The sequence below is a fragment of the Pantherophis guttatus genome, chromosome 1 (genome assembly GCF_059756535.1).
Source record: "Pantherophis guttatus breed Tessera chromosome 1, ASM5975653v1, whole genome shotgun sequence".
Taxonomy (NCBI): Eukaryota; Metazoa; Chordata; class Lepidosauria; order Squamata; family Colubridae; genus Pantherophis; species Pantherophis guttatus.
In genome coordinates, this window is record NC_142063.1 from 15,037,419 (window position 1) to 15,051,757 (window position 14,339).

General features: G+C 41.3%; 2 protein-coding genes across 6 annotated transcripts in view; one reads left to right on the forward strand and one right to left on the reverse strand.

Moving 5' to 3' along the window:
- Nucleotides 1–4,420, reverse strand: part of LOC117668613 (amyloid-beta A4 precursor protein-binding family A member 3-like) — a 29,813-nt gene extending 25,393 nt beyond the window's left edge. For 2 of the 5 annotated variants that reach the window (XM_060694931.2, XM_034422635.2), the window contains exon 1: nucleotides 3,848–4,419. The gene's annotated coding sequence lies outside the window, so the exon portion shown is untranslated. Of the gene's footprint in view, nucleotides 1–3,847 lie in introns of all 5 variants that reach the window. The other 3 variants (XR_015734178.1, XM_034422636.2, XM_087893743.1) reach the window with 3 other exon arrangements.
- A 4,759-nt stretch (nucleotides 4,421–9,179) lies between these two features.
- On the forward strand, nucleotides 9,180–13,194 carry MRPL54 (mitochondrial ribosomal protein L54). The gene is made up of 3 exons (XM_034422638.2): nucleotides 9,180–9,340; nucleotides 9,978–10,134; nucleotides 12,925–13,194. The coding sequence occupies exons 1-3, from the start codon at nucleotides 9,238–9,240 to the stop codon at nucleotides 13,055–13,057; spliced, it is 393 nt and encodes a 130-aa protein (XP_034278529.1). The 5' UTR covers nucleotides 9,180–9,237; the 3' UTR covers nucleotides 13,058–13,194.
- The last annotated feature ends 1,145 nt before the right edge of the window (nucleotides 13,195–14,339 follow it).

Here is a 14,339-nt window from a genome sequence, read left to right on the forward strand (position 1 = left end):
CAGAGATGACAGTTGCTCTTTAAAAATTATGATTTAAATCGAGTTGATTTAAATCAAGCCTTTTTACTAGTGATTTAAATTGTGATTTAAATCAACTCGATTTAAATCAAATCCACCCTGCTTGGTAACCTTAAGACTTGTGGACTTCAACTCCCAGAGTTGAACTCTGGGAGTTGAAGTCCACAAGTCTTAAAGTTGCCAAAGGTTGGAGACCTCTGCTTTAGAGAGAACACTAAACCCATATCCAGAAATAGTTTATTTCACCAATCTGAGAAAAAGCACGGGAGAGTTTGTCACATTAAAAGGATTGTATCATCGTTAGGAAGACATGAGGATAAGCCAGGCCTGTCATACTGGCGGCCCACAGGCCGGATAAGTCACACACAGGCCACGCCCTCCCCAGCTCTGCAAAGGCAAAAAAATGTCGCAATACCTCATGATATGTCACGTGACACGATCAAATTTGACACCCATGGGATAAGCCCACAGTGATGCAGATACCCCAAATGCACAGGTCCACAGGTTAAGACTTAAGGAGAATTCCTAAGAATGAACGAGCTGCCTTCTACAGGCAATCCTCGACTGACAACAGTTCATTTAGTGACCGTTCAAAGTTACAACAGCCCTGGAAAAAGGGACTTATGACCATTTTTCACACTTATGACTGTGGCAGCATCCCCGTGGTCATGTGATTTACATTCAGATGCTTGGCAACCGGTTCATATTTATGACCATTGCAGTGTCCCGGTGGGGGGTCATGTGATCCCTTTTTGCGACCTTCTGAAAAGCAAAGTCAATGGGGAAGCCAGATTCACTTAACAACCATGTTACTAATTTAACTACTGCAGGGATTCATTTAACAAATGCGGTGAGAAAATTCGTAACATGGAGCAAAGAGTCATTTCACAAATTTCTCACTTTGCAGCATAAATTCTGGGCTCAGTTGTGGTCGTAAATCGAGGATTACCTGTAGAGGTAATCCTTAATTTACGGCCAGACAACTGGGATCAGAATTCCATTGCTAGGTGTTGTTAAGTGAATCATGCTCAATTTTACCTTTTTGCCACAGTTGTTGAGTGAGTCATCATGAGGTCATTAAGTGAATCCAGTTTCCCACATTGACTTTGCTTGTCAGAAGCCAGCTGGGAAGATTGCAAATGGAGATCACATGACCCTGGGACACTGTAACCATCATAAAAACACTTTGGTTGCCAAGCACCCAAATTTTGATGATGTGACCACTGGAATGCTACTACAGAGATGTTATTTTTTTTCCATGTCACTGTAACTTTATACAGTCAGTAAAGAAATGGCTGTAAATCAAGGATTAACTGTATTAAAAATGGCGGACGGCATTCTCCTTTCTCCAGGCAACAAACTGCTGATGCCGCCCAATACTTTCAGAAACCAGTGAAGTTGTGTGTTTTTAATACACAGCTTGTTCCGGAAAGCATCGGATGGCTTCAACACTTTGTTCAGCTTGAGGAAGGACAACACAATCCACCATTTTTAATAACATAGTCCATTTGTACCAGTGGTGGGTTTCAAAATTTTTTACTAACGGTTCTGTGGGTGTGGCTTGGTGGGCATGGCATGGCTTGGTGGGCGTGGCTTGGTGGGCATGGCAGGGGAAGGATACTGTAAAATCTCCATTCCCTCCCCAATCCAGGGGAAGGTTACTGCAAAATCCCCATTTCCTCCTGATCAGCTGGGACTTGGGAGGCAGGGAATAGATGGGGGCGGGGCCAGTCAGAATTTTTACTACCAGTTCTCCGAACTACTCAAACTTTCTGCTACCGGTTCTCCAGAACTGGTCAGAACCTGCTGAAACCCACCTCTGATTTGTACCTACAAATTTGGGTTAAAGCCAAAGTTAGCAACCAGAGTCCTCCTTAATCTGTAGCTTAAAGCTGCCAATTCAGAAGAAATTAAGTGCTTGCCCTATGTTCCTAACAATAGTGTAATCTGGTTTTTTTAAAAAAGCTGAACTTGTAACATTGTGGTAGGATAAATGTTGTAATTTATCTACCAAAGTTGACAGACCATGGGGTTTGAGATGGATTACAAAAAATAGGGTTTTTTTTAAGGCTTCATCCTTCATTTTTTCTTTAAAAAACAACAACTTTTTTCCAGCTCAGGAAACAATTTCTAATCCTGACAAAAGTTTGGATTTTGCTAAAATGCAAGCAAACGGAAGAAAAGGAAATGGAAAATGAAGCTACCATAATGTAATGGGAGGAAGACCCAAAACAGGACATTGAAACACACACAAAACTCAGCACTAGAAAAGATACCATATGTATCCCGGGCTATTTTACATGCATTTGATTAAGGACAAGATCCAGTAAATGAAATCAGGCTTTTTTTTGTAGGCACACACAGTTAAGATCTAATACCTGTTTAAAAATTGGTACATTTTACTGCAGTGAGAATTTTCCAGATATAAAATTATAGTTGCAACTTTCTTTGCATGCTTCACTGAGGGAAAAAGGTGGATTGAAAACGGGATGGCTACCTGCCAAACAGACCTACTACATTAACTCAAATCTTCAAGGCCATCATCCTAGGCAAAGGGCACTGACGCTACACAGCAATTGCGCTAAAACATAACCACCAAGAAAGTCTGTTCAAAGTCCCAGCCAGCTGAATTCTCTTTCATTCCACCCACTCAATATTTTTTTTTTTAAATTGTCAATCAACATTCCATGGTTATTTGAGCATGCTCAGTCATCTCTGCTTTAAAAAAAAAGTTGACTGCCCCGTTTTGTTTTACTGTATTTAGTTTTAAAGACGTTTTGATTTTAATGCTTTTAAATACGAGGGACATTTTTCTCCTGGGCTTCTCAGTTGACCCTGTTTGTAGAAAGAGCAAGGCTTAAAATCCATACTGTACTGTATATCAAATGCAGCGTGTATGCTGCAGAGTAGGAATGTTTATATGAAGCTATTAAAAATAGCATCATCCTTTCCGATCCTTTCACAAAACTTGGGTTTGTTAGGATTGTTATGCGGCAGTTTTGTGCTGCATCTGCTGACAGGATCGATTTTGAAAAGCCAGCACCCAATAATCTTGCTGAGACTTATTTGCTTCCAAATAGGCAGGATATTATGCAATGCCTGCTTTTTTAAAAAAACAAAAGAGATACATACAGTGTGGTTTGGCTGCTGAAGAAAAGTACCATATAACTGATTTATTGCTACGGCTAAAGATTCAGCAAGTCTTAGCTAAGGAAATGCAATGATCATCCCAAATTAAATTTAAAAGAGGGAAGAGAAAAACAGCTATGCACAGTGTGAAGAAGGTGAACATTTTTATTTTATTTTTTTGCTCCACCTTATAGGACAGAGAAATCCTTAGTATGTTTACTTGAAAGAAAATCTCTAGGTTTAAAGCCCTCTCAATACTCCAGTCTTCTGCACAAATTATTCTTATTTCTGGATTTATTCTCCCCTTTTGTTCAGTCTGATCCAGACTGCTTTCACTATCCCTCTGATGTCAATTGTCTACCTGATGCTCTTTTCTTTTAAACTTATGTTTTCATCTCTCTCTCTCTCTCACTCACTCACTCACTCCCCCCTCCATATATGGGAAAGTTTATAGATCTCGAAAAGAAATAAGCAACCTTAGGAAAATCAAAATTTGCCCGTTTTCAAAAGATTTCACTTCAAAAATGTCCCAAAGATCTAGCAAGGGGCTTAAGAAGTTTGCAACAATATACGTTTTGAAGAGAACAAAACTGAATCTGCACACTGTAGAAAACCTTTTTTTCCCCCACCCCTCTTTTTTTTTTGGGTGGGTGGGCGAGTGCAAGGCTTATAACAAAAGCATCCTCTTGGATAAACTTACTTCTAAGAAAAGTTTGGCTCTCAAGTTTGAAGAGAAAGATGAACCCTTTGTGAATCGCAAGTTCTTCGGAATCCCTTGCGGGCCGGGATCCAACACCCAGCCAGGATTAGGCCAGCAAACTGCGGATTAAAGCTGAACATATATTTAAAAAAATATTCGATCACGTATTTTTCTTCCTGGGGTTCGCTCTCGCCCGCTCGCTCGCTCGCTCGTTCCCATTAGGATTGAGCATGTGCTCCGAGAGGATTCTGGGAGATGTAGTTTTGTCGTGTGGGTAAAGGTTTAGCTTTCCAAAATAAAAGTATATCCGCCTACAAATTTGAAAAAGGAGAGTTTGCCTAGCTTTCCTAACGGGAGGATCCAGATTTCTGTGCTACGCAGAAGTCTGCAATTTCTTCACCAAGTCAAAAAAAGAAGTAGATTTTTTTTTAAATGCATTTCCCCCCCCCCCCAAAATGAATTCAGTTGTTGCAAAGTTGAATCTATTTTCTTTTCAACCTGAAGAATTGGTTTCCTACGGTGCAAAGCAGACCTTGCCCTCCTGTTTGCTGATGTAATGCAAAACCTTGCTCATGTTTCACCTGTTTTCTTTGTCAAATGAAGCAGAGCCTGGAACAGCATGTGTCTGATGATCAGGTTGCCTTTTGAAGATGTGGATTGAATTGCCTTTAAAAATCTATGATGCTCTTCCGCTTTTTGTCACAGTTCCAGAATAAGTACAATTAGATTCCGAGTGATCTGCTGGTCTCTGGCAACTTGTTTTGTGTTAGGGCAGTGATGGCTAACCTTTTTGCCGTCGTGTGCCAAAAGCGGAGGGAGCAGGGGGATTGTGGGCGCATGTGCCCACATCCATAATTCAATGTGTCCCGCCCTCCCGTGCATGCGCATGCAACCCCCCCCTTCCACACTCTTCTCCACTTTTGGCACATGATGGCATGGTAGGCCCGTTTTTCGCCCTTCCCAGGCTCCAGAGGCTTTCTTGGAGCCTGGGGAGGGCAAAAACGGCCTTCCACGCACACCCCGGAGGCCCTCCAGAGACTGGAAACGGCCCTTTTCCCGACTTCCAGTGGGACCGGAAGGCCCATTTTTCACCCTCCCCAGGCTCCAGAGGCTTTCTGAGAGCCTGGAGAGAGCAAAAACGGCCTTCCACACACCCCCAGAGCCCTCCGGAAACCGGAAACGGCCCATTTCCCGACTGCCAGTGGGACCAGTTGGCTCAAAAATCAGCTGGCCGGCGGCATGCGCATGAGCGCTGGAGCTGAGCTAGGGCAACACTCCTGTGCCCACCAATATGGCTCCACGTGCCTCCTGTGGCACGCGTGCCATAGGTTCGCCATCACGGTGTTAGGGTATACCCTAACTCTACAATATTTTATTATATTTTATTTATTACATTTATTGGCCATCTATCTTACCAGAGGTGGCTTACAATATAGCTGTTTGTTCAGGGATGTAATGTAATGTAGTACAAAGCAAAATTTCTCTCTTCTTCGTACTCCAGACTTCCCTTTTTCACATAGTTACAACAAGGGAGGGAGGGAGGGAGGGAGGAAGGAAGGAAGGACATGGAGAAAGAAAGAGAGAGAAGGAAAGAAACAGAAAGAAAAGTACACTCAAAAACAGCCAATTTTCTGTCCTAGAGTTTTGCCTTTTGATCAGGGATTCTGGGAATTTATTTTTCCTCACAGCCTGAAAAGTTTGGGACCCTCGCTTAGAATACAAAGCAAGGGGAAAAATCTGCTGGGCCACACCAATTTTAAAAACAAAATAAGACTAACTCTGAGCATGGACAGGAGGTGTTTTTTTTGTAATCACTTAAACGCACAAAATCATCTTATTTAAGAATGAGTTCTCAGATTGAAAAAGGTTCTGGATGAATCATAGATGAACAACAAGCTTTTAGATCCGCATCCTTGGTCAAGTGAAGAACCCTTGTGCCAGATCATTGGAAGATGGATTCATTACAGGTAGTCCTCATTTTACAACCATTTTCTTAGCAACTGCTTGAAGTCACAATGGCACTGAATAAAGTGGCTATGATCGGGTACTCACATGTATGATCATCATAGCATCATCAAGGTCATATGATCAAAGTTCAGACACTTGGCAACTGGCATGTATTTATGAAGGTTGCAGTGTCCTGGGATCATGTGACCACCATTTGTGACTGGACATACAGGTAGTCCTCGAGTTATGACCACAATTGAGGCCAACATTTATGTTGCTAAGTGAAAAAATTTGTTAAGCGAGTTTGCCCCTTTTTACGACTTTTCATGCCACAGTTGTTAAGTGAATCATCGCATTTGTTAAGTTAGTAACACGGTTGTTAAATGAATCTGGCTTCCCCATTGACTTTCCTTGTCAGAAGGTCGCAAAAGCAGATCACATGACCCCAAGACGTTGCAGTCGTCATAAATATGAAACAGTTGGCAAGCATCTGAATTTTGATCATGTGACCATAGGGAGGCTGCAACGGTCATAAGTGTGAAAAACTGTGGTAAATCACTTTTTTCAGAGCCATTATAACTTTGAATGGTCACTAAATGAACTGTTGTAAGTTGCGGACCACCAGTATTGACTACCCATTGGGGTTCAGGCAGCTCTTTGCTTCTGGAGTTTAGCTTGAATACTTTGGGTTTTCCTTTTTTTAACTTGACTAAGAGATATAATCTTGATGATGGTTGTCAGCATTTTTCCCTGTTCCGTAGTCCTGGCTTGTTCCAGTTGCTCCTTGTGTTTATCTAAAGGGTGCTGGTATATGTTTAGTCTGTGGTGAACATCCATGTTAATTAGTCATATCATTTTTCAGGTGCTTTGTTGAACTATTTTCCATCCAGTTGTGCAATTTAATGGAGGTTTATGTCTGACAGTGGTGGCCAGTGCATGCTGTCATAGGCATTTATGCAAAAAGAATAAATATCCTTGGTGGAGAATTGCCATGGGAATTCTGGGAAATTGTAGGAGTTAAAGTCCACAAACCTTAATGTGGCCAAGGTCGAGAAACACTTCTATCATTCTTAGATTATAATTTCAACCAATGTTCAGTCATAGTTTCACCAGTCATTGTTTCACCAAGCCGGCCTAGCATAAATTTCTTCTAATTGTTCTAAATTTTATGCTGAAGATTCTTAACCAATGAGTTTTTTTATCCAAATTGGTTTAATTATTTTAAATTGCTTTATTTCACATTTTATATGTATTTATTTTGACTGTTCACCGCCCTGAGTCCTTCGGGAGAAGGGCGGTATAAAAATTAAATAAATAAATAAATAAAATAGAAACATAGAAAACGGATAGTTGAAAAAGACCTACTAGCCCATCATTTCTGTCCTTTGAATTTGTTTTTTGTTTTCCTTTAATTAATTTATTGTTTTTAATTATTTTTATATTTTATTTAATTTTTGTCAGGTGATGTTTATCCCAAGCATGTTAAAAATCAAATGTTTAAACTCTCAAAGCACCTGAAGGCAGGACAAGGAGCAATGAATGGAAACTAATCAAGGAGAGATCCAACCTAAAACTAAGGAGAAATTTCCTGAGAGAATAATTAATCAGTGGAACTGCTTGCTTTCAGAAGTTGCAGATTCTCCAACACTGGAGATTTTTAAGAAGAGATTGGACAAAAATCTGTCTGAATTTATATAAGGTTTTCTGCTTGAGCAGAGGGTCAGACAAGAAGACCTCCAAGATCTTTTCCAACTCCATTATTTAGTTACTGATGACTGACCCACAACCTCCCTTGGGAGTTTGGTTCCAAAGTTGCACTCCTCTTTCTGTGAAGGAATACTTTCTAACATTACTTTTAGAATAGAATAGGATAGAATTTTTTTATTGGCCAAGTGTGATTGGACACACAAGGAATTTGTCTTGGTACATACACTCTCAGTGTACATAAAAGAAAAGATACGTTCATCAAGAATCGTAAGATACAACTTTTGAACTTTCCTCTTGTCAGTTTGAGGTTATGCCCCCTCCCCGTCTTCATTTTTGCTTAATGTTGAAAATACTGCCTTCTAGAACCTCATTTTCACCCTTAATATATTTAAAGTCCCACTGATTACGAGAGATGTGGGCTGTAATTCAACAGCATCCGCCAGCCAACGTAATTTTTAAAATCAGCAATCTTAAATGAGTGGGCTCTAACTTAAAAGAAATGTCCAGGTGTGTAGACATCAACCCACAAATTATTCTTTGTTGACCGTGGACTGGAAATGCCACATATTTGGAAGTTGTCCAAGTTCCCTAGGAACTGAATTATAAGTACTACAGTACTAGTAAAGTTTATTTACAATAATTGACAGATCAGATGTGGCATACTCAAAAACCACATTGAATATTAGAATGAAAATAAAATCATAAATAAAAATAGCTGAATCACTTGGGATTGGGTGAAATATAATATACTTTACTATAATATATAACTGAAAAATAACTAGTTATTTTTGTAGTGAGGGATTAATTTGAGCTGTATATATTTTCTTCTTTACACAGGATTGAGCTGTACACTAAATATCTCTTGGAACACAGATTCTATTTTAAAATCATCTGGACTATCATGAAAAACCAGAATATTTTATGATAGGGAAGGAAAAGAATTGCACCAGCAGCCCGTTCTCCCAGTTAGGGCAAATCAGAATCCAATAGAATATACTGTAGACACTTTTCTGAGCAAATGTACAAAATGCTATCAAGATTCGGCTTCAACGACTGCGCCCAACTGGTTTTGTTTTGTTTTGTTTTGTTTTGTTATTTTATTATTTTATTTTATTTTATTTTATTTTATTTTATTTTATTTTATTTTATTTTATTATTGATTGATCGATTGATTGATTTTGTCAAGCATATATAAGATAACAGGTAAAAATGTAAACATAATTTGAATACATGAAAAGAGTAAGTAAAAAGGAGTATTAGGACAGGGACGGTAGGCACGCTGATGCACTCATGCATGCCCCTTACAGACCTCTTTGGAATGGGGTAAGGTCCACAGTAGACAGTTTAAGGTTAAAGTTTTGGGGGTTTGGGGAAGAAGCTACAGAGTCAGGTAGTGCATTCCAGGCATTGACGACTCTTACTGAACATTTCATAATATTTCATAAGTGCAGGATTCTGTGGGGATTTTTCCGTGGAAGAAACCTATCGCAACCTATGAAATATTTGTCCAGGCAGACTGGAGAAGACGGATCTTGCGATGCAGCACGTTAATGAGGCGGGCACCCGGTTGGGGAAGGGAGATGTTAAGTCGTCATTATAATCAGCGTTCGGCGATCGCAAAAAGAAACGGGGAGGGGGAGGGACGAACTACGTTTCCCAGAATGCTCTCTGCTTCTGCGCAGACTCCGTGCGCCTGAAGCTGCCAGCCCCAGCAAGAAGGTAGGTTTCGAGGTCGCATGGCTTTGGTTGGGCTGCAGCTCCGGGCCGCTGTTTGCTCCTCGCTTTCCAGCCTTTCATGGTCGCGGCTGACGGTCAGAAACTATGCTGCCAAAAAACCGGGTAAGCCAGACTGGAAGGGAGCGCTTTGGGCGTCCTCCATGGTCGGATGGGGTGGGGTGGGGGCATCTAAAGAAGAGCCTTGCACCCATGGACAACCATTTGTCTGAAATGGTACTATAGGGTTTCTTGCCTGAGCAGGGGGTTGGACTAGAAGACCTCCAAGGTCCCACCCAACTTTATTATTCTGTTAAAGTATTCTTCTTCCTTTGTTTATTTATTGCAGTGTTTCCCAAACTTGGGAACTTCAAGATGTATGGACTTCAACTCCCAAAGTCCCACAGCCAGCCATGCTGGATGGGGAATTCTGGGAGTTGAAGTCCACACTTCTTAAAGTTCCCAAGTTTGGGAAACACTGATTTATTGGAAGATTGCTCTTCTACATGGTGCAGCCTTTTGGAGGGAAAGCGCCAGTGGGTTAGTTTAAAACCTTATTGCTTTTAAGCGTTTTTATTTTTTTATGCTTGCAGGGTTTCTCAACACTGTCAATTTTAAGATGTGTGGACTTCAACTCCCAGAATTCCCCTGCTTTGACTTGCAGAGTGGTCCCCTTTTCCCCCCTACTCCTGAATAATGTGCTCATGTTTTATGCATATGCCAAAACAGCTACTGAAATATACATATATGTATTTCTTTTTAGCAGCGAGAGGCAAAATGAGAGGTCTTTCCAAAGAAGAACTGAAAGGCCCTGAAATATGCAAGGACCCGGTTAAGCTCACCACTCATGCTATGGGGGTGAACATCTACAAGGAAGGGACAGACGTAGAGCTGAAGCCAGACTCCGAGTATCCTGAATGGTGAGCAGTGGCACGATTGTGGGCAAAAGAGGAATGAGATTGGGGCCACAGAAGTCTTTTGCTTCTCTTTGCTATTGTGTGGTTCTGGGTAAATTAAGGACTCGACTTATGACCATCATGACGGAAATTCCAGATTCCATGATGGTCGTAAACTGTGCATTACTTGGATCAAATTTCCATTGCTTCCGAATCTCACTTCTTGTTTGAAAGCCCTTTGCCAACTGTCCAGTTGAACTGGGTCCCAGTTTCCAGACTCTGCAAACATTGGCTTTCTTAATAAAGTTTCTAGTCCTTATGGCTGCAAAGGCAAGACATAGGCTAGGACTGAACAAGTAAAGCAGATGTTCCAGAACATTTTGGATTAGAGAAACAACATTACGGTTAGTCCTCAACGTACAACCACAAGCGAGACTAACATTTCCATTGCTAAACAAAGTTAAGTACATTATGCCCCATTATGCAACCTTTTTTGCCACAGCTGTTAAATGAACCGCTGCAGTTGTGAGATGAATTGTGCGGCCGTTTAATAAATCTGGCTTCCCTCCGTTGACTTTGCTTGTCAGAAGACAGCTGAGATGGTTACAGATGATCACGTGACACACACACACACCCCGGACAGCGCAACCGTCATAAATACACACCAGTTGTCAAGCACCCGAATTTTGATCATGCGACCCTGGGGATGGTGCTAGGGTCATAATGGCATGGTGCCAAGTAATGGCCCAATCAATTCAGGACTCGGCGGCTTTTCTCAAAGATCCATTTTGTTGCGTACATCATATTGGCACGTTCAAATAATAATAATAATAATAATAATAATAATAATAATAATAATAATAATAATAATAATAATAATTCTATACCGCCCTTCTCCCGAACGACTCAGGGCGGTGTACAGCCTGATTAAAAGCACAAAGACAGACAAAATTTAAAAATAATTAAAATTATTAAATAATTGGCTCAATTATAAAACCCCCAAATTTAAAATCCCACATTTAAAACCAATTAAAATCTTTACATTGATAGCCCGGTCTGGCAGAACAACAAGGTTTTGAGGGCATAGCAAAATACACGGAGGTCGGAGATCTTACGCATTTCTGGGGGCAGTTCATTCCAAAGGGCAGGGGCTCCCACAGAGAAGGCCCTCCCCCTGGGTGTCGCCAGCCGACATAACTTGGCCGATGGCACCCTGAGGAGACCCTCTCTGTGGGAGCAGAGAAATGTGAAACCAACTCTAAATATTTCCCGCGTTTTGTTATAATAAAAGGAATAGATGTCACCCACTCACCCCTAGTATCACTGGTCATGTTAACCAACCAGGTGGATAGAAGGCTGCTCAGCTGCTCCTTCTCGTTGAGAAAAACTTGATTCCCACGGGACTTATCGCTGTTACGTCTGGCATCTGGAAAGAAATTATCCCACACCCCCTCCCCCTGGGGTGAAATGCTACTGGTCCACACTGGTTCGGGCAAACTGGTAGTAATAAAAGCTACGGGTTCGGGTGAACTGGTAGTTAAAAAAGCTACTGGTTTGTCTGAACTGTTATTTTCAATGATCAGCTATGCAGCACGATTTATATTCGTTAGAAAGCAGGAAATCCTGCTTTCTAGCGAATCTAAATCGCGCGGCACAACTGTTCCCCACTCACTGTTCTACTTACCTTCTTAAGCCTACTTTTTCTGCACGCAGCATGCATTTGATGTGCATTGCGCATGCACACGCAGTATGCATTTGGCATGTACTGCACATTGCGCACAATGTTTGGCACGCACTGCACATGCATGTGCCAAACTGCATGCTCACGTGCAGCGTGTGTTTGGCATGCACTGTGCATGTGTGTGCACAGCGTGCGTTTGGCACGTACTGCGTACGTGTTCACAGTGTGCATTTGGCATGCACTGCGCATGTACGGGCAATGAACCGGTGGCAAACCACAGAGGATTTCATCACTGCCCTACCCCCATATATATGACAACTAAGAAACGAAGTAAAATGAATATGGCTTCAGCTACAGTTGGTTTGAGAGTTGACACATAAGCATGAAAACCGGAATTCTGGGAGTTGAAGTCCACAGGTTGCAAAGGGGCCATAGTTGCCCATCCTTGATTGAGAGCAGAGCTGTCAAACTCAAGGTCCGTGGGCCGGATCCAGCCCGCAGGTTGCTTAGATCTGGCCCGCGAGGCCAGCCTGGAAATAGCAAAGGATTGGCCCACGGTGCAGTGTCCCAGGGTCATGTGATCCCCTTTTCTGACCTCCTAGCAAGCAAAGTCAATGGGGAAGCCAGATTCACTTAACAACCACGTTACTAACTTAACAATTGCAGTGATTCACTTCATGGCAAGAAAGGGTATAAAACGGCGCAACGCTCAATACCATTAGCAATGGAAATTTTGGGCTCAGTTGCAGTCGTAATTCAAGGACTACCTGTACAGAGGTTTGATCAGAACCGTAGTGGCACGGTGGTTAGAATGCAGTATTGCAGGCTAATTCTGATGACTGCCAGGAATTCGATTCTCACCAGCTCAAGGTTGATTCAGCCTTCCATCCTTCCGCAGTCGGTAAAATGAGGAGTCAGATTGTTGGGGGCAATAGGCTGACTCTCTAAACTGCTTAGAGAGGGCTGTAAAGCATAATATAAGTCTAAGTGCTATTGCTAACACTGTTTCAGTCAGTCAGTTTCCTCCATTGAAAACCACTGTCCCTGTTGTTTATAAACATTTCAAGATGCTGCATGACTCAATTTATTTTATGATGGCTGTTTCTCTCCTTCTCCCTGTCTCCCCATCCCAGGCTTTTCAATATGGACCTAGGGCCCCCTAAGAAGTTGGAAGAACTGGACCAGGACACTATGCAATACTGGCGTCTGCTCCGGAAAGAGAATACAAAATTAGGGAAAAAGTATTGGAAGACAAAACCATTTTGATGCTAAGACGTGAAATGGAGGCCACTTCAGGAAGGACTTGGGATATTAGGAAGTGGGATTCTGTTTTGTTTTGTTTTTTTAATTATTCTTATTCTTTTCTCTAAATAATGACCAATAAAAAGCTCTACTCTCTATAATTCTTAGATTTTCCATTATCTCAAGTTTTCGTAAGGCCTACTGGTTAAAGATTATAGCAGTACAGGTAATTCTCGATTTACAACAGTTTTAGTGACCATTCGAAGTTACAATGGCACTGAAAAAAGAGACTTATGACCGTTTAATCACACTTATGACTGTTGCAGCATACTCATGGTCACATGATTAAAATTCAGACATTTGATGACTGACGTATTTATGACGGTTGCAGTGTCCTGGGGTCATTGACAAGCAAAGTCAGTGGGGAAGCCAAATCCACTTAACTGTGTTAACTAAATAATTGGAAAGATTCACTTAACTGTGCCAAGAAAGGTCGTAAAATGGGGCAAAACTCAACTGTCTCGCTAGGCAACAGAAATTTTGGGCTCAATTATGGTCGTAAGTCAAGGCCTATCTGTATTTTTTGACCTTGGCAACTTTAAGAAAGTGGGATCCTGGGAATTGAAATCCATATTGATTTCCATTGAAATGTATCATAAAGTTGAGGAGGTTGAGAAACACTGAGTTCTAGAATTTGAACTCTTAAGACATTTGAAATAGCCTGAAGGGTTTGATTTCATTTGCACCATGGGAGCTACACCATGAAAGCTTAATTTAGGATATATTGTCTGTTCTTGTTTAAACTGTGAATCTTGCAAACATATACAGATAGTCCTTGACTTACGACAGTTCATGTAGTGACTGTTCAAAATTATAATGGCACTGAAAAAGTGACTTATGACCATTTTTCACACTTACGACCATTGCAGCATCCCCATGGTCATGTGATTTACATTCAGATGCTTGATAACTTGTTCATATTTATGACGGTTGCAGTGTCCCGCAGTCATGTGATCATCTTTTGCGGCATTCTGACAAGCAACGTCAATGGGGAAGCCACATTCACTTAACAACCGTGTTAGTGATTCGCTTAACAAATGTGGCAAGAAAAGTCGTAAAATGGGAGAAAACTTATTTAAGAAATTTCTCACTTAGCAACATAAACTCTGGGCTCAGTTGTGGCCAGACAAGAAACAATGGAAAAACAACTAATCGAGAAGAGAAGCAACCTGGAATTAAGGAGAAACTTCCTAACAGTGAGGACAATTAACTAGTGGAAGAGCTTGCTTTCAGACCTTGTGAGTGT

Coding starts and splice junctions, on each gene's coding strand:
- MRPL54 (XM_034422638.2), top strand. CDS start 9,238: ATGGCTTTGGTTGGGCTGCAGCTCCGGGCCGCTGTTTGCTCCTCGCTT. Junction 9,341..9,977: donor CTATGCTGCCAAAAAACCGG/GTAAGCCAGACT, acceptor ATTTCTTTTTAG/CAGCGAGAGGCAAAATGAGA. Junction 10,135..12,924: donor GACTCCGAGTATCCTGAATG/GTGAGCAGTGGC, acceptor TCCCCATCCCAG/GCTTTTCAATATGGACCTAG.